The 26,500-nt window shown below is 45.7% G+C and overlaps 1 protein-coding gene across 3 annotated transcripts in view; it reads left to right on the top strand.

Annotated features, from left to right (window-relative positions):
• The window catches only part of ACVR2A (activin A receptor type 2A), a 285,612-nt gene that overhangs the window by 83,970 nt on the left and 175,142 nt on the right, over window positions 1-26,500 (top strand). The window contains exon 2 of one of the 3 annotated variants that reach the window (XM_085874380.1): window positions 15,284-15,407. The exons of the other annotated variants lie outside the window; for them this stretch is intronic. Within the exon in view, the coding sequence (XP_085730506.1) occupies window positions 15,284-15,407 (124 nt within the window). The remainder of the gene's footprint in view (window positions 1-15,283; window positions 15,408-26,500) is intronic. 3 annotated transcript variants of the gene reach the window in all.

The following is a 26,500-nucleotide window of genomic DNA, read 5'->3' as shown; positions in this document are numbered from 1 at the left end:
CACTTGTGGTGTTTATACACCCATCCTACACTGGTGGTGTTTATACACCCTATCCTACACTTGTGGTGTTTATACACCCTATCCTACACTTGTGGTGTTTATACACCCTATCCTACACTTGTGGTGTTTATACACCCTATCCTACACTTGTGGTGTTTATACACCCTATCCTACACTTGTGGTGTTTATACACCCTATCCTACACTTGTGGTGTTTATACACCCTATCCTACACTTGTGGTGTTTATACACCCTATCCTACACTTGTGGTGTTTATACACCCTATCCTACACTTGTGGTGTTTATACACCCTATCCTACACTTGTGGTGTTTATACACCCTATCCTACACTTGTGGTGTTTATACACCCTATCCTACACTTGTGGTGTTTATACACCCCACCCTACACTAGTGGTGTTTATACACCCTATCCTACACTTGTGGTGTTTATACACCCTATCCTACACTTGTGGTGTTTATACACCCTATCCTACACTTGTGGTGTTTATACACCCTATCCTACACTTGTGGTGTTTATACACCCTATCCTACACTTGTGGTGTTTATACACCCCATCCTACACTGGTGGTGTTCATACACCCCATCCTACACGAGTGATATTGATTCCTCCCATCCTGCACTAGTGGTGTTTATACACCCCATCCTACAGTGGTGGTGTTTATACACCCCATCCTACACTGGTGGTGTTCATACACCCCATCCTACACGAGTGATATTGATTCCTCCCATCCTGCACTAGTGGTGTTTATACACCCCATCCTACACTTGTGGTGTTTATACACCCCATCCTACACTGGTGGTGTTTATACACCCCATCCTACACGACTGATATTGATTCCTCCCATCCTGCACTCGTGGTGTTCATGCACCCCATCCTACACGAGTGATATTGATGCACTACATCTTTTTGGAGTGGTGTTGATGTACCACATCTTGCAATCGCGGTGTCGATGTACCACATCCTGCGCTCTTGGTATTGTGCACACTGTCCCTTTTTGATTGTGGGTCTGCGATGGAAAACTTTGAAGATCTCATGATCACACATATTGATGAATTGCCATCTCTGTAGCTCGTTGCTGGCTTTGTCTGTATTGCTCATCTTGCTATTGATGTTGAACCATTTTTAGACTGGTTCGTGCTTTCAATTTTACAGATCCCTACGACTGCCGGATACCACCCTTTTGGGTGCTGATGTTTGGTAGTGAGTGGCCTTTATCCCTTGTGTCATTGTTTGATTCTCTTCTTCTCTTCTTCTCTTCTCTCTTCCCGTCTCTCTTCTGTGGACATGAAATTGGCCAAACGATAAATTCTACCTAGTCCAATGGTTTTGTAGTGTTATGGAGAGTGTTTATGACTGGATGTTCATTTGGGCATTTCGAATGCTTTATTGCTATTGTACCCTGCTCCTTTTATGTGATGATTAATGATGGCGAAGATGCTCATACACACATTCCATAAAAGGCTCAGCCATCGTGACACTGGTGAAAGGAATGAGTGGTGTTATTATTAAAACTGGAGATTTTTATTTTGTATATTTCTATGGTGTCAACACACAGTTATGTTGATTACGAGGCAATGCGGGCCGTCAATTTTGAATCATTTTAGTTGATTATGTTGATGCAACCGTGCACATCGCTTTTATTATCCCTGTGTTCACCAATCGATGTACGTATGTATGTATGTATGTATGCATGCATGCGCATTGGGTTCACCCAATCAAGATAGGGTTATTTAGACTTTATTGAAACATCAAGAAAATTCATGTGTACAGCAGAAGCAAACAATAACTCGAGAGTGCAACACAGCAATGATGGACCAAATGGCCTCCTTGTTTCCCTGTTTGAGGTCTTACAGGAGCGTGCTGACGACTGCATTTATTTATACACCTTTTACTATTGTACTACCTACATTCCATCTTCAATTATTTACTCAATTGTCAACACTTTACCATCTCCACTGCCAACACAAACGTTTATTTATTTATTGATGTATTTATTTGTACATAATTTGCTGTCTCCACTATCTTATTCCACTCATCGTAGTCCCCTGGAGACTGGACCGAATCACCTCAAACACACGGTCCATACTATTTTTACCCATAATCTCGCTTTGGATCCCCCTTCCAAGTATCTAATATATATATATATATATATATATATATCTATATATATATATATATATATATATATATATATATATATATATATATATATATATATATATATATATATATATATATATATATACACGCACACGCACACGCACACGCACTCACACACACACACACACACACACACACACACACACACACACACACACACACACACACACACACACACACACACACACACACACACACACACACACACACACACACACACACACACACACACACACACACACACTTGGCTGATATCGGCAACAATCCAAAATCCATGAGTAGCTTTCACCCAAAAACAACGCTGCATTTATATAGACATTTCAGGGATATGTTCACAAACATTAATCTTCATAAACAGCTGCGTGTGACGGGTGGAAAAAAACTTGGCTTGGTAATTTAGAAAACACGTTGATACGGCTCGGAAATCGGGTGTTATTTCACAACAACTCGCTCAGGGTAACGGAGAATTAACCACTCGCTCAGGGTGACTGAGAACGGACCACTCGTTCAGGGCGATGGAACACAAACCACTCGTTCAGGGCGATGGGGCACGGAACACTCGTTCAGGTCGACCGAGCATGAACCACTCGCTCTGAATTACATGTTGGGCAAAAGCGTCCGCAGTGAGTGAACGGTTCACTCAGAATGTCATCGCGTTATACCGCTATCAACAATGGGCGCTCAACAAGTGGCTTTAGCACTCATGCAAGCACTCCAATTAAGTGGTTGATAAGAAACAGTTGGCCAGGCTTTCTGCATAACATAAAGGATACCTTGAATTTTAAAGTTTGTCTTCACCACGCATGCAATAGTTAATGCAAGAAAATGAATTCGTTAAAAAAAAAATGACTATCCACAAAAGAGTTGCTGCTTTATGCAGAACAACCCTGGAGACATCACAAAGTTCAATCGCCCGTGAAATATACATTGCAAATAATCCGCCATCTTGCCTCCTCGTCTGTGCACACATCACGTGGTCCATTAGTTCGGGGTCCGCACAAGCGTTCTCATCTTTTTTTTAAAACGACTGTTGTTTTTTTTTAAACCAAATTTGCTTTGATTCCCTGTAGAGCACCTTGCAAAACCTCCGAGAATATGGACACAGATCTGGCAGACGCTATGGATAGGCAGTCCCTCTGGGGGGACAGGGCGCAAGGTTGAGCAGTGAATGCATTAAATCATACAGCTCAATGAAGCTAGTTAATTTTGGCACGTTCCTAATTTTTTTTTTCACTCTCCAAATATAATTCTCCAAAAAGGAGAAAAAGACAAGTTTAATGATTTAGAAATTTCACATTTTCTTGTGTATCTATGATTCCTCCCATCCTACACTCGTAGTGTATTTCCTTAATGATAAATAATGATATTTCACACTCGTAGTGATACACTCGGAGAAGGGAACATCGCCTTGCTTGCTTAAAGTAAATAGGTATATCGGCTTAGGTATAAGACTTATTATTTCTTAAATTATCAGATTTCACAACAGATTTTGACACTTATTTCGTCCAGATGATATCCGATCTGCAAAACCGAAATAATATTTTGATGATATACTTTAATTAGTCCGTGAGAGTATATTGTGGAAAATCGTATCATATAAATTAATGCATGAAAAGTGTATCATACAATGCTCCAAGCTCATAATTTGAAAACTGTAGTCCTTACAAAAGTGATGTATACACCGATTCATAGCGATGATGAACAGGCATTTGAGATGAGGAAAGTGAAAAAAAATTTGCGAGGTGGCCGAGAATCGCCTGAGTAGGATACAATTAAATAAGGCCATTAATTATCTTCAAAAGGGGTGTTTTAATTAACCCAAACACCAATTTTTACTCTTGCACTTCCTTGGAGTTTTCTTCGTATGCATGCAAAGTTTCAGGCTGATAGGTTTCATGGTTTTGGAGTAATGGGGGAGACACATTGACACACACACACATTGGCATTTATTAATATTGATACAGTCACCTGCAAAAGTATTCACACCTACCAATAAAGCCAGATTGAGATGAATTATGAAGAAACTCGTGATTTTTCCAAATGAACTTTTAAAGTCATAACTGAAGAGATCAAAGTAAACACTGTTATTGTTATTGTTACAGTTCAGGAGTACTTTCAATAAACACATAAAAATCAAAATTCACTGGTTGTATTCAACCGCTTAAGTCAGTACTTGGTAGAAGCACCTTTTGCAGCAATGACTGCTATGAGTCTTTGTGGGTAGGTCTCTACTAGCTTTGCACAGTGAGATGCTGAAATATTTGTCCATTCTTCATGTGAAAATTTATCTCGTTCTGCCAAGTTTGATTGGGATCGTTGATGGACTGCAATCTCAAGTCTTACCGTAATTGTTCAATTGGGTTCAAGTCAGGACTTTGACTGGGCCACTCAAGAACATTTATTTCCTTCTTATTCAGCCACTCCAGTGTGGCTTTACCTTTATGCTTTGGATCATTCTCCTGCTGAAATGTGAATCTCCAACCCAGTTTTATATTCATGGCGGACTTAAGCAGGTTTTCCTCAATGATTCTCTTGTACTTTGCACCGTCCATTGTCCCTTATATCGTGACAAGCTTGCCAGTCCCAGCTAATGAAAAGTACCCTCATAACATGATGCCGCCACCCCAATGCTTGACAGTAGGGATGGTGTTGACTGGGTGATGTGCAGTGTTAGGGTTGCGCCAGACGTAACACTGAATTTAGACCAAAAAATTCAATTTTTGTCTCGTCTGACCATAAAATGTTTCTCCACATGCCTGCAGTATCATTGAGATGCTTTTTCGCAAACTCCATACAAGCTTTTAGATGTGTCTTTTTCAGTAATGGCTTCTTTTTTGCCACCTGATCATAGAGGCCACCTCATAGATGGGAAATTAATGTTGTTGATTGATTGAACACTGACCCCCATCTCAGACATAGAGCCTTGAAAACCTTTTAAAGTTGTTGTTGGATTTGCAGTGACACCCCAAACCAGTTTCCTGCTTGTCCAGCTGCTGAGTTTGGATGGGTGACCTGATCTGGGTAGAGGCTGGGTGATATGATACATCTTCCACTTCTTAATGATGGATTTCACCGTACTCAAAGGGATCATGAGTGACTTTGAAATCTTCTTGTAACCCTCTCCTGAATGGTGCTTCTCCACCACTTTATGTTTGACTTCTTTGGAAAGCTCCTTGGTCTTCATGTTTTCCTTGTTGGTTTACCAAGTGAGTTGCACCTTAAAACTCCTTCAATAAGTGGGGGAGATTAACTTTGAAGTTAAACCTCCCATTCCATACAGGTGATACCTATTATACTTATTTTGTAACCTTCCAAACATACAATTTGCTCCTGAAGTGATTTCGGGTCAATTAGGCAAAGGGTTTGAATACTTCCGCAACTGAGAATCATCTGATTTTCTCTGTTATTCTAACTTATTCACATTTTATCTGTTTTTTTTTAACTTTATCACTTTGGAGTAGTCTGTGAAGATTCCATATATTAAGTTGATTCGAAAGCATAATGAAATAAGCTCAGGCGGCATCAAAATGTGAAAACTTTGGAAGGGGGGGAGGGAGGCTGAATACTTGAAATACTGAACACTGAATACTGAAAATAATAGAGAAGCTGAGCATCTCCTACAATGGTTTGAGATGCACTTTGAAATGCCTGAAAGAAACTGGCTCAGAAAACTGGAAAGAAACCTCATTTCCTGTATAAGTTCGTATAGGATCGTGCGACGACTTGCATTCAGTTTAATCCCGTGGAGACTGGAGAAGCTTCGCGTATTAATTCCCATTCTGTACCTGGAATATAAGTAATTAAATGCAATTGGTTTGATTCCCGACATTTCATGCTTTCAACTGGTTATGATCAACGGTGCATCGCCACTGCTACTGAGTATGGGGGCACCACTGATGCAATGCTCCAATTACCAGTTCACTGGTACTCATTTCGCCAACCTCGGAAGGATGACAGGCTGAGTCAACCCCACCTGGTGTTAATTCTGCAGCCAACGGAGCTTGAACTCCAAACCCTAAGATCCCAAGCCTGCCACCCTAATCACTAAGTCAACACCAGGATATACGGTATATATATATATATATATATATATATATATATATATATATATATATATATATATATATATATATATATATATATAAAAATTGTTGCGGTCTTCGCGCCCGCCGGCGTGCGACGGCCACGTAACTCGAATCGCGGCACGTCGCCCACCGGACGGACAATCCAGTCGTGACCCTCTCGGACTAACGCCGGGAACCAGTCACGGGTGGACCTTTCGGTCTCACCGCGATCGAGCCAATCAGCCCCCGCGTGGGATAGGGTTGCTCGCCAAATTCCCGACCTACCTAAGTACCCACGCGGAGGGTAGACCGGGCGATCGCACTCGCCGCAGGCTTCGGACACGGGCCACTTAAGCGACCCGTTCCCGTACTATCAGAATAACCGAGCGGTGTTATCGTCGACCTCGACGGTTCGATTAATTATCGGGCGTATTCAGCCCACTACCAACCCTTTACGTGAAGCAAGGTGGGGATTCAATGGAGGAAAAGACGAAGCGAGCGGAGAACAGTTCAACAATAAAGCACATTTATTCGCGACGAACGGAAAGCACACAAATACAATTCCACCAAATGCACACAAAAAAAGAAAACACAATTCCATTTACACAAAAGCAAACATAAAAGTGAAAACACAGTGCAGAGCTAATACCGACTACCGAGCACACGGCAACACTTATACAATTCTACTTCACAGACAGCGCCGACAACACATACCCAAAACCAAGGAAAAGAAATCCCCAAGAATGAGGTAGGCCTGGGGCCGAGACCGGGTCGGGCCTACCCGTCTGGTGATGAGACGCGGAGCGGCGATGGCCCCCCGCAACCCGCGGGCCTCGTGGACAGTGCCTGGCAGGGGGTGGGAACGGGGGGCCCCTTGGTCGCACTATCTCAGCGCGGGGGAAACAGGAGGGGGTTGCTGATGCTCGGGTATAGAGGATCTTTATTATATGCGACGAGCGTCTCCACCTCGGCCAGGTCGCGCTGTCGGCCTCCTTCGGGTGCAGCTTCCTGCACGACGCGAGCACCCCTCGTCTGGTGTCGCCGCCTTTCCACAGCTCCGTCCCTCCGTTCCGACTCCAACGCACACGACGAGCCGCTCCACCTCCCGCTATGTCTTGACCCTCTGCTTCCGACTCTCCTCTTCTTGTCTCTCCGACCTCGTTCTGCTGACTCTCCTCTGACCCACGAACACCGTCCTTTTATCCCCCGTAACTTCGCCTTGACCCCCTCCCTTTGACCTTTCACCTCGCTCCCCATTGGCCCGAGAAAAGTGGGCGTGAAGGCTTTTTGATCCACAAATTTGCATATATCGATCGTTCTGGAGGTGGGGCCAAATCGCCCCTCGCTCACCGATTGGACGGCAAAAAAGTGGGCGTGTGTCGTTTTTGATCCGTTTTTGAAGCAGAAAATCCGTGATTTTGTACACGCTGTTCAACGTGCGCCCTACACGAGTCCAGCATCGGTGCCCATGAGTGGCGCGAGATGACGGTGATGCGATGGTGGCAGTTGTGACGGTAAAGGTCATGGCGGTTGTGGTGAAGCGGCGTTGTGGTTGGTGGTTGATGTTGTGGTTGTGATCATGGCGGTTGGTCCAAAATAAAGATAGTAAAAGAAAAACGGCTATCCTGAAGAGTCGCAGCTCGCATAAATGACATGTATTCCCACTAGACAACGGGTTTGGGCCTAACTACACATGCACTTACCGAGATACCTCACCTAAGGGACCTGAATGGTGGTTTGCGAATCTGGTAACCACAACACTACCCCCTTCCTTTTTACAGACTCTGTCCCGAGTCGTCAAATTTTCGTGTGCCATCATGTGTAGTTTTCCCTAGTACATTTTACCTACGGATCCCTCGAGTGCGACATTCATGGTATTCGTGTCCCCAAAAATAAATAACCTAAGGGCTGCGTAACTATCTAAACAAACTCACTCACACGGACGACTTAAATAAAATTGCCGGCGCTAAGACAAACATGCCGGGGGCGCACTCATATGTACAGTACATCTTAACCTTAACTTACAAATTTTACACTAAACCATGGCCCAGGATCATTGAACTCTGCAAAAAGAAAGCAGTTAGCAGGGAGCCAGGCTGCCCGCATGCAGTCTCTGGCTCAAACAATGCAGGTGACAGGGAACGTGGCTGGCTGCTCACACGCAGTCCAAGGCCTTCCCTTTTGAACTGAACGCAGTGAACCACAACGGTGCATGGGCCGCACAACGCAGTCTCCGTGCCAGCTCAAGTGGCACACACAATGAGCACAACGAATGGATGGATGGATGGTTTGAATCGAACTCAGTGAACCACAACGGTGCATGGGCTGCACAAACGCAGTCTCCGTGCCAGCTCAAGTGGCACACGCAATGAGCACAACGAATGGATGCATGAATGGATGGACGCAAACACGGTGCACGGGCCGCCACTGCAGGCCCGTGTTGTAGCTGCCAACAGGGCAGTTCTCGCAGCTTGCAAACTGTTGCTTTGCGGATCCTGGCGCACATGGAAATGAACAGGGGGGGCAAAGCAAAAATTGAACGGGGCTGGTGAACGTGGGCAGTGGGCATGGCATGGCAAAGGTGAGCAGGCAAACACAGCCCGCAGAAGAAGGCCGCTGCAGGCAAACACAGCCCGCAGAAGAAGACCGTTGCAGGCAAACACAGCCGGCAGATGAACTGGCCGGTACAGGCCTTGCAGCACAACAACAACTGCCGATGAAGTTTGCCGGCCTCTGCCTTGCAGCAAAACACGGCCAGCCGATGAAGTTGGCCAGCCTTTGCCGTTCAGTGGAGGTTGGTGGAGGGAGTGCGGTGGTGCTGGCCACTCGGAAGGCGGGCTCGGACCTACCTACCTGTCTCCCTCCCAACCTATCGCCTTTGCCTGTCACTGTACATACCCACTCCCTTAATTTGTGAAAAACCAATTTAGCCCCAACTTATTTTTTTGTTGTTTTTATTTTTACTTCCCCACTATAAATCGTCCCCTAACCCCCTTTATCGTCCTTGTTCGGCTAACCTATCCTGTCACCTAGCCTACTCCCAACCCCCTACGTTCCCTTCCCGGAGGGGAATAAGGGAGACTAGCGTCCCTGTGTCGAGGCCCAACGAAGCCTCAGAATGGCCTCCCAGAGTTCGGCGATCTTAACACCAAGTGGGTCCAGCGGCCCACAACGACAGCGAGGGGATGGATGGTGCGGAGGGTACATCTCCTAATCTACCCTAACCATTAACACTTAAACTACCCCGCGCCTTCAACAACCGCCTCTCGCTTAAACTATTCGTTCTAACACCCCACATTCCCCGTCCGCCTGTGTTGGTGTCCTCACAATTTCGGGCCTCGCCCCCAATTTTCTCTCCGTGCCCTCCACACGGTCTCCTGGCTGGGACACGTGGCTCCCTTTGGCAGGCACGACCCTCTGCCGAATCTCCCCGCTATGGCACCCCGGGCACTACACACTGCCTCCGAGCCTACCAGCTCCCTAACACCGGGAGTGCCCCCCATGGCACCTCCCCTGAAACGCACACGTGGCAGGCCGGCCTCCCGGCCCCTTTCCGAGGGTCACCCGTGCCCACAACACTGCCCACGCGGCTAATGGCGCCCGGGCCCCCGCACCAAGCAGGCGCACCCGTGCCCACTACTCTATCCCGGCCCCCATGGGCCCATGGCCTACCACGGCCGACTAGCCTGGTGCCCGGGGTACCCACTCAGCGATACTCACCTTTCGCAGCCACGCTCCCAAGCCCGTCAACAGGGCTCCTGCACCCCTCCAAATGGGTCTCGAGCCTACTTTCCCACCAACAGCAAAACGACCTCCATTTTTCAATTTGACTAACCCAGCTAACTCACTCTACACTGACCCCGGGGTCCCTTGGGCGGGAGTCACTCCTCCCCCCAATCACTCATCGCACCATGCATTCCCCATTCACTCCACACACACAGACCCGCTGGCCTCACTCACTCATCATGTACTCACCTCTCAACTCTTCAACACACACACCGCTGAACTCTGCCATCCTTCTAACTACATCCCCTAACTAACTCGTGCTCCCACGTCGTCCCTTAAACTAGTAGCACGTTCCTTTTAACACTACGTAGCTAAGCTACGTCCCCTCTACACATTCACAAGTCTGTCTCTGTCTCCAAAATAATCCCATTTTATTTCCCAACCTAAATCTCGCTACAGTCCCTCTAACTAATCCATTCCACGGACTCCATGAGGACTTACCCCTGCCCCATGAAGTCGGTCTAACTAAGCTAACCCTTCCCCCTAACTAGTTTCCATCCTGTGCCCAGGTAAGGGGGTCTTTCACCCCTTGCCCAGGAATCCTGTACACCCGAAAGTGAGGCTTGCTTTTTCTTTTTTTTTCCCATGCGCAGCACCTGCGCGGCAACTCAGAGCTCGCGCACTTTGCACCTGCCCGTGACGTCATGCAGCTGCACGTGTTCCTCGTCCCTCCTTGGACGGGACCATCCGGCAGAGATACCCCTCCTGCCGGATTCCAACCCCACGTGCAGCCATGGCGTCACCGTGCGCATAAAAAACACAAGCCCCACGTCTCGAGGGGTTCCCCACGCGAACACATGTGCTCTGCCCGTTGGAGCTTAACACACACGATCGCGTGGAGAACCCGTCCGGTCCAAATCCATTTACCTGCCTAACTTTGTCCGTCCGCGGGATCGGCAAATCCACCGCGTGCGTTTCCGGACCGGGACTTCACTCTCGCAAGCGAGCACGTGGTGGTCTCGTGCGTTGCACAGCACGAACCGCGTGCTCACTGCTGGGTGAACCCGGCACGGTCCTCGAAACAACCACAGCCGCTACTCGGCTTTCTCTCCTCTGTCGCCGTCTCCGTCGCCATTCCACACACGCATACCTGCGTGTCACGACGCACACAGTCCACACCATCACATTCACACGGGGAGACGCGGCTGCGTGCTCCCGCATGCCAACCGACATCTCCCTCTCATACCGCTCTCTCACACACACGGTCTCCCTGGCACACAGCGACCTTGCACACGGCCGTTCACTCACGCGTGCCTCACTACTCACACAAACCATACTACTCACACGTGGTGCTCCATTCACTCGCGCGGGGGCACTCACCCGCGGTGCCTCACCCACACACGCGAGGGCACTCAACCGCTGTGACTCATCCACACACTGTGCCTCACCCACACACGCGAGGGCACTCACCCGCGGTGCCTCACTCATACACCGTGCCTCACTCGCACACGCGGGGGCACTCATCCGCGGTTCTTCACTCACACTGGCCGTTCCATCCACACATACGGCCTCACTCACACACGGTGCCTCACCCACACACGGCGTGCTGGGAAGCACGTACTCCGGCACCATCGCCACCACACCACTCACACACGGGGTCGCTTCCACACACGGGGACGCACTCACACCTTGCACCACACACACAGGGACAACCACACTGGGGATTCGTGTCCCCACAAGGGTCTCCGGGGCCTCTACACCCCCCAAGCTTTCCAAGCACCCGTTCACAGCACTCCTCCCCTCAACCTCGCAAAGCACGACCGAACTCACCTGGTCGTGACTCGCCTCAAGGGGGCAGACTCCCTCCCCTCGTTCCTGGAGGAGGCCATCCAGCTGCTCACACCGGGTCCCTACACGCTCCGCGAGCTCACCCCCATTGTCCTCCACTACCTCCGTGTGTGCGTGCGCGTCACTTACCCCGTCTTCATCGTGTAGTCTTCCCTCTATCGTTCCCATCTCCCGTGTCTCTGCCAACTCTTCACCCTTTACCTCCCTTGTCTCAACTATTATTTCTGTTGTCGTCACCTCGTGTCTCGTCTCACACGTTTTGGTCTCCCCATTTAATTTTTCCCTTTCGGTCATCGTCACGACCCTCGCCCAACACGCTCCACGAATTATTTTTTCACCCGCCTCCACCGCGGGCCTGTCAGCCGTTGCACCCCCATCCAGCTCGTTTGCTCCCACACGTGGAGTCGCCATTCCCAGCTCCCTGGTCACGGCCTTCATGCCCGCCTGCAGGCATCGGCCCATGTTCTGCGTCTCACCCCGTAGTTCTTTCATTTCTTTTCTCATTTGCTGTGTATTCGCATCCATCGTCGTTTTCACTTCATTTGTATTTGTATCCATCTTTTTGTTCATTTGTTGTGTATTCGCATCCATCGTCGTTTTCACTTCATTCATTTGTTTGTTCATTGCCGCCACCATGCCCCATATCTGCGCCATCTTGGATCCACTCAGCTGAGCAGTGTCGGGAAGGGTTGGGAAGGGTCTTGGTGGAGAGGGGGGGGGAGGTGTCATACACCGCGGCCGCTGCCGCACCCACCTCGGGCCCTGGGTTCAGTTGGGCGAGTCCGTGTTCCTGCACAATCAACATTTCCTGCTCGGGGATTCCATCCTGGACCATGGATCCGACGCATTCTACATCCATTTCTAATACCCCCGGCTCCCGCTCGCCTTGAGACGCCATCTTGCTTCTCGTGAAGGGTTAATTTCGCTCGCTCGTAATTTGGAGGGAATCGGGGGTCGCTTCTCTCACCCCTGGACCGATTCCCGTGAATTTAGCCGGAGACAGGACAGCCCGTTTTCCTGTTCTCCGTTACCAGTGCCGTGAGGAGGGCGATGAATTTGTATCGCACGACCTGACACCAGTGTTGCGGTCTTCGCGCCCGCCGGCGTGCGACGGCCACGTAACTCGAATCGCGGCACGTCGCCCACCGGACGGACAATCCAGTCGTGACCCTCTCGGACTAACGCCGGGAACCAGTCACGGGTGGACCTTTCGGTCTCACCGCGATCGAGCCAATCAGCCCCCGCGTGGGATAGGGTTGCTCGCCAAATTCGAACTACCTAAGTACCCACGCGGAGGGTAGACCGGGCGATCGCACCTCGCCGCAGGTCGACTTCGGACACGGGCCACTTAAGCGACCCGTTCCGTACTATCAGAATAACCGAGCGGTGTTATCGTCGACCTCGACGGTTCGATTAATTATCGGGCGTATTCAGCCCACTACCAACCCTTTACGTGAAGCAAGGTGGGGATTCAATGGAGGAAAAGACGAAGCGAAGCGGGAGAACAGTTCAACAATAAAGCACATTTATTCGCGACGAACGGAAAGCACACAAATACAATTCCACCTAATGCACTCAAAAAAAAGAAAACACAATTCCATTTACACAAAAAGCAAACATAAAAGTGAAAACACAGTGCAGAGCTAATACCGACTACCGAGCACACGGCAACACTTATACAATTCTACTTCACAGACGGCGCCGACAACACATACCCAAAACCAAGGAAAAGAAATCCCCCAAGAATGAGGTAGGCCTGGGGCCGAGACCGGGTCGGGCCTACCCGTCTGGTGATGAGACGCGGAGCGGCGATGGCCCCGCAACCCGCGGGCCTCGTGGACAGTGCCTGGCAGGGGGTGGGAACGGGGCCCCCTTGGTCGCACTATCTCAGCGCGGGGGGAAACAGGAGGGGGTTGCTGATGCTCGGGGTATAGAGGATCTTTATTATATGCGACGAGCGTCTCCACCTCGGCCAGGTCGCGCTGTCGGCCTCCTTCGGGTGCAGCTTCCTGCACGACGCGAGCACCCCCTCGTCTGGTGTCGCCGCCTTTCCACAGCTCCGTCCCCTCCGTTCCGACTCCAACGCACACGACGAGCAGCTCCACCGCCCGCGAAGTCTTGACCCTCTGCTTCCGACTCTCCTCTTCTTGACTCTCCGACCTCGTTCTGCTGACTCTCCTCTGACTGACGAACACCGTCCTTTTATCCCCCCGTAACTTCGCCTTTGACCCCCTCCCTTTGACCTTTCACCTCGCTCCCCATTGGCCCGAGAAAAAGTGGGCGTGAAGGCTTTTTGATCCACAAATTTGCATATATCGATCGTTCTGGAGGTGGGGCCAAATCGCCCCTCGCTCACCGATTGGACGGCAAAAAAGTGGGCGTGTGTCGGATTTTGATCCGTTTTGAAGCAGAAAATCCGTGATTTGTACACACGCTGTTCAACGTGCGCCCTACACGAGTCCAGCATCGGTGCCCATGAGTGGCGCGAGATGACGGTGATGCGATGGTGGCGAGTTGTGACGGTAAAGGTCATGGCGGTTGTGGTGAAGCGGCGTTGTGGTTGGTGGTTGATGTTGTGGTTGTGATCATGGCGGTTGGTCCAAAATAAAGATAGTAAAAGAAAAACGGCTATCCTGAAGAGTCGCAGCTCGCATAAATGACATGTATTCCCACTAGACAACGGGTTTGGGCCTAACTACACATGCACTTACCGAGATACCTCACCTAAGGGACCTGAATGGTGGTTTGCGAATCTGGTAACCACAACAATATATATACACACATACATATACATATATAAAAGTATATATATTTTGTCACAGATTTTAGAATTAGGTCTGATGAATGCATCCACACATCCAGGTCCTCAGACAGTTATTTCCTTAAATGCATGTTCAGGATAGACCTATCCCCATGTTGACTGGGATTTTTAATGTGATGCGTTGAGAAGGGTAAAGAATAGATCCCCTCTCTTATGGGAAGTTTCTTTTTTCTTTATGACAGACACATTTATGCATGATATTTCTTTCACGAACGCCGATGCCCGCCTTTCTTTTTTCAGCAACGTTTACACACATTTCTTTCACGGATGCCGAGACCCACCCTTTTTCTAGAGCACGGGTTGTCATGGTAACGGTGGCAAGTGGGGCGGGGTGAGCTTGGGGGGACTCTGTACCTGCCGAGATGGGCCACATATATAAAAAGAGGAGGTCCGTTCAGCAAGTGAGTGAGTGAGTGTGTGGGTGTCTGACCGGCGCCAACAACGAGAAAGTTTGTCAGTCAGTGGCGTCAGTTCGTCCGTTCCAGTGTGGGAGTGGCCAGCGCCGACAACGAGTGAGGCACGGGTCAGTCACCAATGGACTGTGTGGGTCACTGGACGTCACCAGTTTGGTGAAGTGTGAGGAGCTGCCCGTGTCGCAGCACCAGGGTCTAAACCCGTGACAGACGATCTCGGTGCCTCCTAGATGATGACTGGCGTTCAAGACTGTTGGCGAGTGGGTGCACGGCAAAGCTGGGTGCTGGCGACGGACAAGACACGCACACACACATATTTCAGGGCGTTTTCACTCGAGGGACGACTTCTCTCGGGTGAGTGAGACGACTCTTCTCCCCTCCCCGAATGATCTGCTGGGTACCCTTGTCTGTGTTTAGTTGTAAGTAAGTCAACCCCCGATAAGCATCTGCTCTCTGTCTCTTTCCTGTCATTTTGATTGATTTTGCCTGATTAATTAATTATTCATTTCGATTGCTTTGGATTTTATTCACTTATTTACCTCAGAAAATAAAAAGTTATTTTTATTTACTTATTTTCTTATTAATAAATCATTTGTTGATTTCCAACCTGTCCGTGTTTGTCCTTTTCTTCCATTGGTCTAGCATTGTCTGAACCTCGATAGACTCGGAGGTAATTACCACAGATTTGACCAAAAATAGTTGGCATGCACCAGCAGTTAAAACGCTCGGCCGCCCTAAGTAAGACTAATCAAGATAAGATTGGTGCTTTGCCGAGGGCACGCTTCCCGTTCAGGTAACCACGTGACTTCGAGTTAAACTGAATAATTAGATGGTGGACACTGGAACTCGTGGTTAACTGGGTGGCGTTCGTGGTTCTAAAACAATCCACCATACCACAACGTTAATTGTGAGCGGTGGCCCCATGTCCGGCTCTTCCGAGGACAACCGGGGATTAATCCTCCTGAATGACAAACTGGTGTCTCGTGGTTGCAACAATATATATATATATATATATATATATATATATATATATATATATATATATATATATATATATATGACACACACACACACACACACACACACACACACACACACACACACACACACACACACACACACACACACACACGTAGAAGGCAAATTTTTGTAACCAGACGACCCGTGAACCTGTTGGGTTCCCATTGTGACAGCGGTTGATGAAAAAAAAAAAATTCCAAGAAAAAACAAAAGATAGCTCCAGTGAACTATACTGCTGAGGTTGTTTGTATTCTACCAAATTCTCCCGAAGAGTACTTGACTGAATCGGGAATTGATTTTTAAATATTTTTTTTTGTTGCCCGATTTGAGCAAAACTTGATACTGCACACCGCAGGAGAATGGTGAGTCAGGTGGGCCAAAAATTTTTGCGCTATCGTGTACTGTTTTGGCTGTATTTCGGGAACATACATACATACATACATACATACATACATACATACATACATACATACATACATACAAGATGAGCGTTTTAGTAATATATATGAATGAGTGGCCGGTGAAGGTACAAACGTCTCACTCACCCAATGCAAACATGTCATCAATGGAAGTCATAATTTGCATTACGCCGTGCACTTGTGTTGTGATCTTCTTCAATGTGTTTGCAAAATTTGATGTACTGTACAATTCTGTGTGATGATATTCATTCCATAATGTACCTGGTAGGAATTCCCAATCCAACAGAACTGATGTGGTTTGTTTTGTTTTTTTGAAAAGATGCGCTGGACCTTCATCAATCCTTGCTTGCGATTTGTTTATTTAATTTTGAAAAACCATAGCTGTAAAATAGTTAAGACACTCCTTTTGAAAGCTTTTTGTTTTGTTTTTAATTTACTTATTACCTCCGCCCACCAAAGATTGACGGAGGTTATGTTTTCACCCTTGTCTCTCTGTCTGTCTGTCTTGTTTGTTTGTTTACAGGATATCTCAAAAAGTTGTGGACGGATTCCGATGAAATTTTGTGGAGAGGTTGGGTGCGTGACGAGGATGAATTGATTTGATTTAGTGAAGATCCTAATCCGGATGCTATCGGACCCCGACATTCGCGGTTCACAAAATGTGACCTGCTGCTACATTCGCGGCCCCATGCTTTGCATATTTGTGGTTTTTGTTCGCTTTTTCGCAGTTTTTTTGCCTGCATATTCGATGTTTTTTTGTTTTCCGTGGGTGTATTCATTGCTTTTTTTCGCGTTTTTGGTGGGGTATTCGTGTTATTTGTTTTTTCATGTGTTTTTTAATGATTGTATTTGCAGTTTTTCTGACCTCCTTCGACATTTGCAGCCCTGTGCTTCATGTGTTCATGGTTTTTCGTGGCCATATTCACGGTTTTTCACAGGATTTTTGAGGAACGTATCCCCCGTGAATGTCGGGGTCTGACAGTACTATAATTACCAAGGCCACCGAAGGTGGAAGGAGGTTATGTTTTCACCCCTGTCTGTCTGTTTGCTTGTCTGTTTTGTTTTTGTGCAGGATCTCTCAAAAATTTGTGGATGAATTCAGATGAAATTTGGTGACACGTTGGGTGTGTGACAAGGACGAATTGATTCGATTTTGGTGAAGATCCGAATCTGCATCCATACGGAGGTGTGCGCTCAACCGAGTGCCCTTCTAGTTCTGCATGTTTTTGGAAGACTGAAGAAGCTCCACATGGATTGGGAGCATATGATGTGATATGTATGACCAAGCATGTTCAGGACCATGTTGACAGTATGACAGAAACTATCCTGCACAGAAACTGAAAAGCAGGGGTAAACTAGAGGTGTTTACAATCACCTTTGAGTTGAGCTGTCAAGGCTGGGTTTGACTCTCAACCAAGTTATAAACTGCTGCACTGGTGTTTGGCATGCAGGGCAACACATTAATTTTTTTACACTGCCCCTCAGATAGACCTTAAGCCTGGGGACCTGTTTCCAAGCACGGGGCGTTGGCCGACGTTCGATATCTGATTGTGCCTTTTAAGAATAGTAGGTGAGTTTTTGCGGGTACCCCGAACACATTACAAATTCCTGCACTCTCAATCAAGCATCCTGTGTCAGAGTGATACCCTTTCTAGGATTGTGTGTTACCTTGAAACTTATCTCGACTCATCCTGAGACTCTGGAAAGAGTTTATTATTTTTTGACAATAGTATGACATGAGGAATCATCTTTGTTTTCAGGAATCACTGTTATTCCATCACCATACTGCTTCCCAATCGGGTTATCATTTTAATTGTCGACTTATTGCTCAAGGGAGTGTCTGCCAAGTTGGCTGCTTTTTGTGGTCTCAACGAAATGTTGCCATTCTGATATTTCTACATTTGCTACGCCTTTGTGATGATCTGATGAGAAATGCAAGTCAAGACAGCATATTTGGTGAGAATACTGTAAACAAAATTGTGCTTCCACACGAAAGATACTCGATTTGGAGAGGACAACTTTGGATCCTAATTGGGGGCTTGAGAAGTCTTGTTTTTTGGTTGAGGTTTTCAGCACAAGTGGTAAAGGCCCGGTCACACCTTGACGTTTTAGCCAGCGATGGCAACGTGTTAAAATTTATGTAAAACGCTGGCTTACGTTGAACTTTTGATGTTTTTTTTTAAAGATTCGGACGTATTCATAGCGACTTGGTCTTATGTATAACGCATTGGTAACTACACAGAACGTTCCGTTGTGTTATAGATAACTTATACCAACGAATGCTGAACCTGTTGTCGGCCTACACAACCGATGCCCAACGATAGTCTAACTCAGGCATAGCGCGTTGCACGCATCGCCGACGATGTCGTGACGTAGCCTATTAAAAGGCTGACGCACAACGATTCGAATCATAACTGCCGTAGAAATGGAAGTGTCAACATCGCGGTCACACCTTGGCGATCTTGCCAGCGTATGCCGACGTAACAAAAAGTGTGTCTAAAACGTTGGGGCACGTCGAATACGGTATGGGTAAGTTTGGTATGCGCGAGTAGAACGCTAAATATGCTATCATAAGTCGTAGTAAGTAGAGTACGTCAAGAAATTTTGAACATCTTCAAAATTTTACGACGTACTCGGCGTATGACACACGTTCGCATGCGATGGGGATAAGTTTTACACACGATATGCGGACGCTTACACACGTCCACAAAGGCTACTTATAAGCTACTCATAAGTCGAAACACGTCGCGGTAATGTCTTTTTTACGCGAAACTTATTTCTAACTTATGTTTGACGTGCTTTGAACCAATTCTTTACGTAGTCCCAACACACATCGACGTATGTAGACGTATTCCAATGACGTCTTCCGGTCGACAAAAAAAAAAATGAATGTGTTTCTAGCTTACAACTGCCATATAAAGACGTGTTCCCAGCGGTTTTGGGAATTGGTATATAAAAATGGTGTTCATAAAAGGGGAACCCAACAGTGTTTTCGAGTTCCTTTTTGAGTCGATGTCCATGTCAGCAGTAACAGTATCAGTATCAGTATTAGTATTAGTATTAGTAGTAGTTTGTTCATGTTGGCAGTAGTAGGTGGGTGTGAGGGGGAGGGTGTGGGTTATGATGGATCGTCCTTGCGTCCGCGTGTCCACGGGTAGGTTCATAGGCTGCCACTCAACGATTTAAATGGCTGCATCTCCACTATTGAAAGTAGACGCTTGCGCTCACCAATTTGAATTTTTTTACACTCAACGACTTTTAAACGGTACCACTCAGCTAGTTTCATTGTTTACAATGAACGATTTAAATTGCTGTCACTCGCCTTTGTTTTTTGACGCTGAGGTTTGGAAATTTTAATCGTTTCTATTGAACGTGCCAAATCGCTCAAACCCCACTATTGAAAGTAGATGCTTGCGCTCAACAATTGGATTTTTTTTACACTCAACGACTTTTAAACGGTACCACTCAGCTAGTTTCATTGTTTACAATGAACGATTTAAATTGCTGTCACTCGCCTTTGTTTTTTTTTTGTTTGTTTTTTTTTTGACGCTGGGGTTTGGAAATTTGAAGCGTTTCTTCTGAACGTGTTAAAACGCTCAAACTCGACTATTTTAAATAGACGCTGCCGATGGACAATTGGAATCATAGCCAAGCTAGACATCGAAGTGTGAACATCCTCGTCATGCCGAAGAAAAGTTCGAAGAATGCTGCAAATAAGTGTCCTGGCCGTGGCCGTGGACGCTGACGCAAGGACGATCCATTATACCGACGTCTTTCAGCCTATGAGTAACTTAAAAGTAACGTCTGTCGACGTGTGGCAACGATCGCGTAACGTGCCAACAACACGTTGATCATAGGTTAGAAATAAGTTTCGGGTACGCTAAACATTACCTCGGCGTGTCTCAACTTATGATTAACTTACAAGTAGCATGTGTTGACGTCTGTCAACGATCGCAGACCGTGCCTACAACTTGTGGCCAGCGTAGCGGAATGTGTGAGTCATACGCCGGCATACGTCGTGAAATTTCAAGCATGAAAAAATTTGAGGACAACCAAAAAGTACAACGTTTAAAGCCAACGTACAACGACGTATGGCAACGTACTACGACGTATGCCAGCGTGCTCTCAATGTTATCAAAACTTACCCATAACGTATTCAACGTGTGCCAGCGTTTTAGAAAAAAAATTCAAAAATCGGCATACGTTGGCTAAAACGTCAAGGTGTGACCGGGCCTTAAGGTGTTCCATCACCTCTCACAATGCATTGAGCAGCTCTGATGTACAGTTTTTCTACAAGGCTTTACTCTTGGTATTTTTGTGTTTTTATTTGCTCAATAATTTACCTGTTACCTCTGCCACCAAAGGTGGAAGGAGGTTATGTTTTCACCCCTGTCTGTCTATCTGTTATGACGGAAATTGAAAATTTTTGTCGTATTTCGGTCTGTCTCGTATGTATGTATGTATGTATGTATGTATGTATGCATGTATGTATGTATGGCTGTGAGTGCGATAACTCGCAAACGCTTTCATCTATCTTTGTCAAACTTTACCAGAGGATTCCGAAGGACAAAATTGAGGCTGTCAATGTTTTTGTGGCTATATAGGTCAAAGGTCAAGGTGACAGTGACGTCATTTGCATGATTTTCATCATTTCTGTCAGGCTACCGCTTGACGCCTTCTTGTTTGTGTGTTTGTTCGCAGGATATATCAAAAAGTTATGAATGGATTCAGATGAAACTTGTTGGACTGGTTGTGTGTGTGATGAGGACAAATTGATGTTAGTGTGGTGAAAATACAGATTTTAGAATTTTAAAAAGTGATTCTTCACCATTGGGAGATAAGGCCAAAAACGATACATAGCATGATAATTCAAAAAGTTGTGGACGGCTTATGACAAAACTTGGTAGATGAGTTGGTTAGGTGACAAGAACAAGCCGATTAGATTTTGGTTTATGTCCAGATCCAGCCTGTCAGTGGGATCCAAAACCTTAATTGGTCAGCCTGGCGGAAGTATGCGCTCTCCTGAGTGCCGTTCTAATTTAGTTAATGTGTACCATTGCTGTTTGGGGTATGATTTATAAAGAGAGAAATAGTTATCAAGTAGATAGCAGAGAGAGGAAGTTGATACTCTCAGAAGACCTGAGAAAGGATTATGCATTTTAAATCTGTTGAACTAATTTTCACTTGACATTTTAATACGGTCAGTCACTGTATAATTGAACTGGGATGGCACGGTAGGTTGAAGGTACATGCACACTCACCTTTGAGCTGCCAAGACTGTGTTTGAATCTCGATGCAGCTATAAACTGTCATTGTGATGTTTAGCTTATCCGGCGATACATCAATGTGTTCGTCATCTATCAATGGGACGTTAAGCCTGAGGACCCTCTACCAGCACCAGTCGTTGATGGACGTTAAAGATCCCAGATTGTCTTTCACACAGGAAAGGTGATGAAACTCGTATCACCCTGAAAATTTTGCAGATTCCTGCACCCGCAGCCGAGTATCCTCTGACAGAGTGGACACCCCTCCAGGAATCTAACCGTTGCCAAGGGAGTGCTCTGGCAGCTCCTAGGCTCTGTATGGAGCATGGCACATTGTGGATGATGATCGATAATGATAAAATAGAAATTCCCCCCTTCTTCACTTTTCTTAAGAGAGAAAAAAATATTAACATTTGGCTTTGTGGAAAATAAGATCTATTGTTCCCACATATACTTTGAAAGAGCTGTCCTTATCAAATAATTGAACATTGTTGAATTGCAGTGAAATACTTGTATTTTATTTTTATTGATCCTTCACGGAGGAGCTTGTACATAAATCAAATGCAGAACAAAGACCTTGGAAGATCTCATTTGATTTTATATGAATTTTAAGGGTGTCAGTAAACAATAGACAAACACGTATTTGTATTGTATAATTATGGGATTTGAACCTGGCTTCCCTTTGCCATGGGTCAGGGGTTCAGAAGGGAATGCTTGTAGGCCCAATCTCCTGTTCTACATAATTGATGTGATGAACAGTGTTGCACGTTATGTACTTTAAGAATTGTGCAGATAATGAAGGTACAGCTTTTGACTGTCGAGTTGCGCTAACGTTCAATGGCATTAGTCCATCGGGCGAGTGGGATCGTAATCAATATCGCTCGTATGATAGCCAAGTGCTGATTGTTACAGCATCCCCGCCATGCATGCACTCACACTACAATCCGAATTGCGGCACCACTTTTGCATACAACGTTATTGTTGTGTTTAATTTCTGAAAATTTCTTCAGTTCATCCGTGCGAAACATCTATTGTTGACGCTGTCAAGCAGTTGTCAGTGTTTACGCCTCTTCCATGCAGCAAGAAGATGCCGTTGTAATGAGTTTGTGAGGCACAGCGTTGAGCCGACGTATATGTATACGTAAACAACAAATATCATGAGAAATAGGCGGTTTCATAAACTCCCTTGCACTTTTGACTTTTATGGAATACTAGCAGGGGTACCCGATATCACCCGGTGCTGTTCTAATCCTGTTGGCATTTTGAAGAAATCAATTTTTTTTATACATATATTTTTGGAGGGCTCTAAAACACTCCCTACAATGGAGTCGGGGATCATTTAATATTACCTTCGCATAGCTACAAAGGTTTAAGGCACTAGGGAACGATTTATACACTCCATGTCAACCACGCTTGCCGCATCTGCATGACTTGTGCGGAATCTACGGTTATGAATCTCCTTTTCCTCTACAATCTCCATTTCACCATTTTATTTTGTTGCTCATGTCTATCCAGCCGTGGCAATTGCATGTATCCTAATAACTTGTCCCATTCTCTACATGCCATCTTATTCACCGGCATTGCATTTCTTGTGTCGGGATTTGAATTCAAGCATCCTCCCTTTTCTGCCTATGGGCAAAGCTTCACTGCACTCGGTCATAAAAAAAGCTTCACAAACTTCTGACTTGTTTAAGTTTCTTTTTATTGAAATGGAAGGGGTCAAGGCGATCTCAGGTTACAGGCACAAAGCAGTGTAACCAAATGTGGAATGTTCCCAAATGTCTCGGGTGGGGTGACTTTTCAGACTTCAAATGATTGTCCCTTTCTGGCCTTGTTTTTATTCGCAGAATTTCAAACCTCTTTTCTGCTCTTTATAGCCCCTTGATCCAAATATGGTCCCGGCTGCCATGCACGTAATTTCATACCCAGGAAATAAAAAAAGGGCGGAGAGGCAGTGAAATCTTTGCCTTTTTGGATGTTTGTTACCTCCACCACCAAAGATGTTTTCACCTCTGTCTGTCTGTCTCTGTTTGTTTGTATGTGAGCAGGATTTCTCTAAAGTTTGTGGATGGATTCAGACGAAATGTGGTGGACAGGTCGGGTGTGTGACAAGGACACATTGATTCGATTTTTGTTGAAGATCCGGATACGAGAATTATAAAATATATTTTTAAAGAGATTCTTCACTATTTAGAGATTGGGCCAAAAATGATATGTAGCATGATATTTCATTGAGTTGTGACAAAACTATGAGGATGATTTGGTTAGGTAACAAGAACAAGCCAATTTGATTTTGGTGAAGGTCTGGATCCAGATTCGGCCTTTCAGTGGAATACAAAACGTGAATTGTTCAGCCTGGTGGAGGTGTGTGCTCTACTGAGTGCATTGTGCAGTTATAGTTTACATTGTATGTAGATGGGTTTGCATGAGGATGGGGTAGTTACAGGAGGTGGTTTAAAAATACTGCAATATGACATTAAAATGGACATTAAAAAAAAGCAAAAGCAGATGTTATTCATTACGGATACCTAATAAACAATTTTTTTTTGTCCCTTGTACATGCATGTTATTGTGTACAAGAATGATAAAGGGAATGTCGAGTGGTTAATACTCTCGGACCCCGCTATTCGCCGGGAATGTCGAATCCGCAAATGTTGGGGCATTGTTTCAATGGGAAAAGGGGAGATAGGTTCCTTGTGGTTCGTCATTCATCAGGGAAAATCCAAAATCCCACGAAAAACCGTGAAAACGAAAAAGAAAAAGTGTGAATATGTGATGCACAGGGACATCGATGTAGAAGCAGGTCACATTTTCTCAACCACGAATATGTATGGTCCGCGAATATCCTATCCGCAAATAGCAGGGTCCAAGAGTACGTACAAGTGAAATAGTGCTGCTGGGTTTTGTTAATGGAATCCTTTTATCGCTGCAGCAAAGTTATCACCGTCTCCACAGTATCCTTCACTCCATGTGAACACTGTATTTCACTTAAATTAATCCGTCAGTGAGATTTGGCTCATGAAACTTTACACCATTCCCCAAAGTCCTTTTTCTTTTCACAGTCTTTATTTCCATCTGGTCATTTTAGCAATCTTAATGCATTGGACAGCAATCTCTTATATAATCTTCAAAAGACGATTAACATTCCACCATGTAAGCATAAATGTGACCATTTAACCATCTGATCGCAATACATTAAATTTTTCTGGAAGATTTTTGTGCTGGGATTACTTTGATGATGGTAACAATAGGATTCATCAAAAACATTGGCACAAAATGTGTAGGTGACGCTCATGCTCACTGCAGTATTGTATAAACTCGTGGGGTTGAGTCCCCTTCTCGGTGGGCAATGTGCTGCTGCAATTTTTTTGGAAATGCACTTTATAATTTTTGAAATAAATTTTATTCATCAAAACATATACTGCACATCACAATTTTAGGAAGGTTCCATTATACTGTCGGACCCTGGTATTCGGAGGAGATGCGTTCCTGAAAAATGTCGCAAAATGTCGGGGCATTGTTTTTTTTTGTTTGTTTGTTTTTTTAAACGTGGTCTAGGCTCAGGGAAGAGCAATTTAACATGAAATCAGGATGCAAGACAACAGAGGGAACAGCAGGGTGGAGGGCGAAAGTAGACGGAGACGGACAAGCAAGGGATGCAGGTAATGATGAGGTGTAAAGGAAAATGCAAAGGGTGGACATTACGGATACAAAAGCAAAATTGTGTTTCACCAGTTTGTGATTTTTGTCAAGGTCTGAGGAGAGGGAAGAGGTTGATGCCTGCCTGTCTGTCTTCAGCAGATGACGCGGCAGAGAGTGGAGTCTTCAGCAAAGAGATAAAGAGGATTTTCCAGAGAGTCAGTGAGATTATTGATAAAGACAAGTCTGAAGACGACGATGGTTCACGAGCGGTATTTGACGATGTAGATTGTTTCAGAAGTCAAGGATGAGACAATGTGACAATGTTTGACCAAGTTATAAAAATGATCAACATGATGTGGTACGAGTGACAGGTTATTCGCTGCAAAATGTCGAAAACCCGGTTTCGTTCAACAACTTTCAAAATTTGACCTTTGCATAACCTTTAAAGGTCAGAAAACAATGTTGTGGACATTAAAATATGGAAACAGGATACGTGCTATAGCTTATTGGAGTTAGTTCGTCGAAGAAGGTCGAAAACCCGGTTCGATTCCCACAACTTTGAAAATTTGACCTTTGGGAACTTTAAAGGTCAAAGGTCAAGGATTATGACCTTTGGTGCAAAACTTCCTCTGGAACATTCCAGGAACAATATAACGTCATATAGGCTATATGGCATTTCGCACTCCTCGGATTATCCATACTTTGATGAAATCAGCGTAAAAACAAACTTGAAGGGGCGCCACGGGCAAGGTGTTCGAGATAGAGCAAAATGGTTTCAAGGCTTTAGGTGGGGAATGATCTCAAGATTATGCATAAAAAATATTGTCATCCTAGCTCTCAAAGTTTGGGCGGTCGTATGATTTTATGTCAAAATTCGCAATTTTCTGAGTTCGTGACCTTGTGACCTTGACCTTGACCTTGGGACGAAAATGAAAAATCGAGCTCTGTGGGGCTATGCAGGTGCCATTGGGCTAACCAAATGCCAAAACCCCTGCCAGATTCGACAAACCCCCTCGGAGAAGATGCAAATTGAAATTGACTACCCCCTAAAAACACAATTCGCAATTTTCTAAGTTCGTGATCTTGTGACCTTGACCTTGGG

This window comes from Eptatretus burgeri, chromosome 3 (genome assembly GCF_056783735.1).
Source record: "Eptatretus burgeri isolate ZD-2024b chromosome 3, Ebu_testis_v1, whole genome shotgun sequence".
Taxonomy (NCBI): Eukaryota; Metazoa; Chordata; class Myxini; order Myxiniformes; family Myxinidae; genus Eptatretus; species Eptatretus burgeri.
This window is presented reverse-complemented; position numbering and strand designations above follow the sequence as displayed.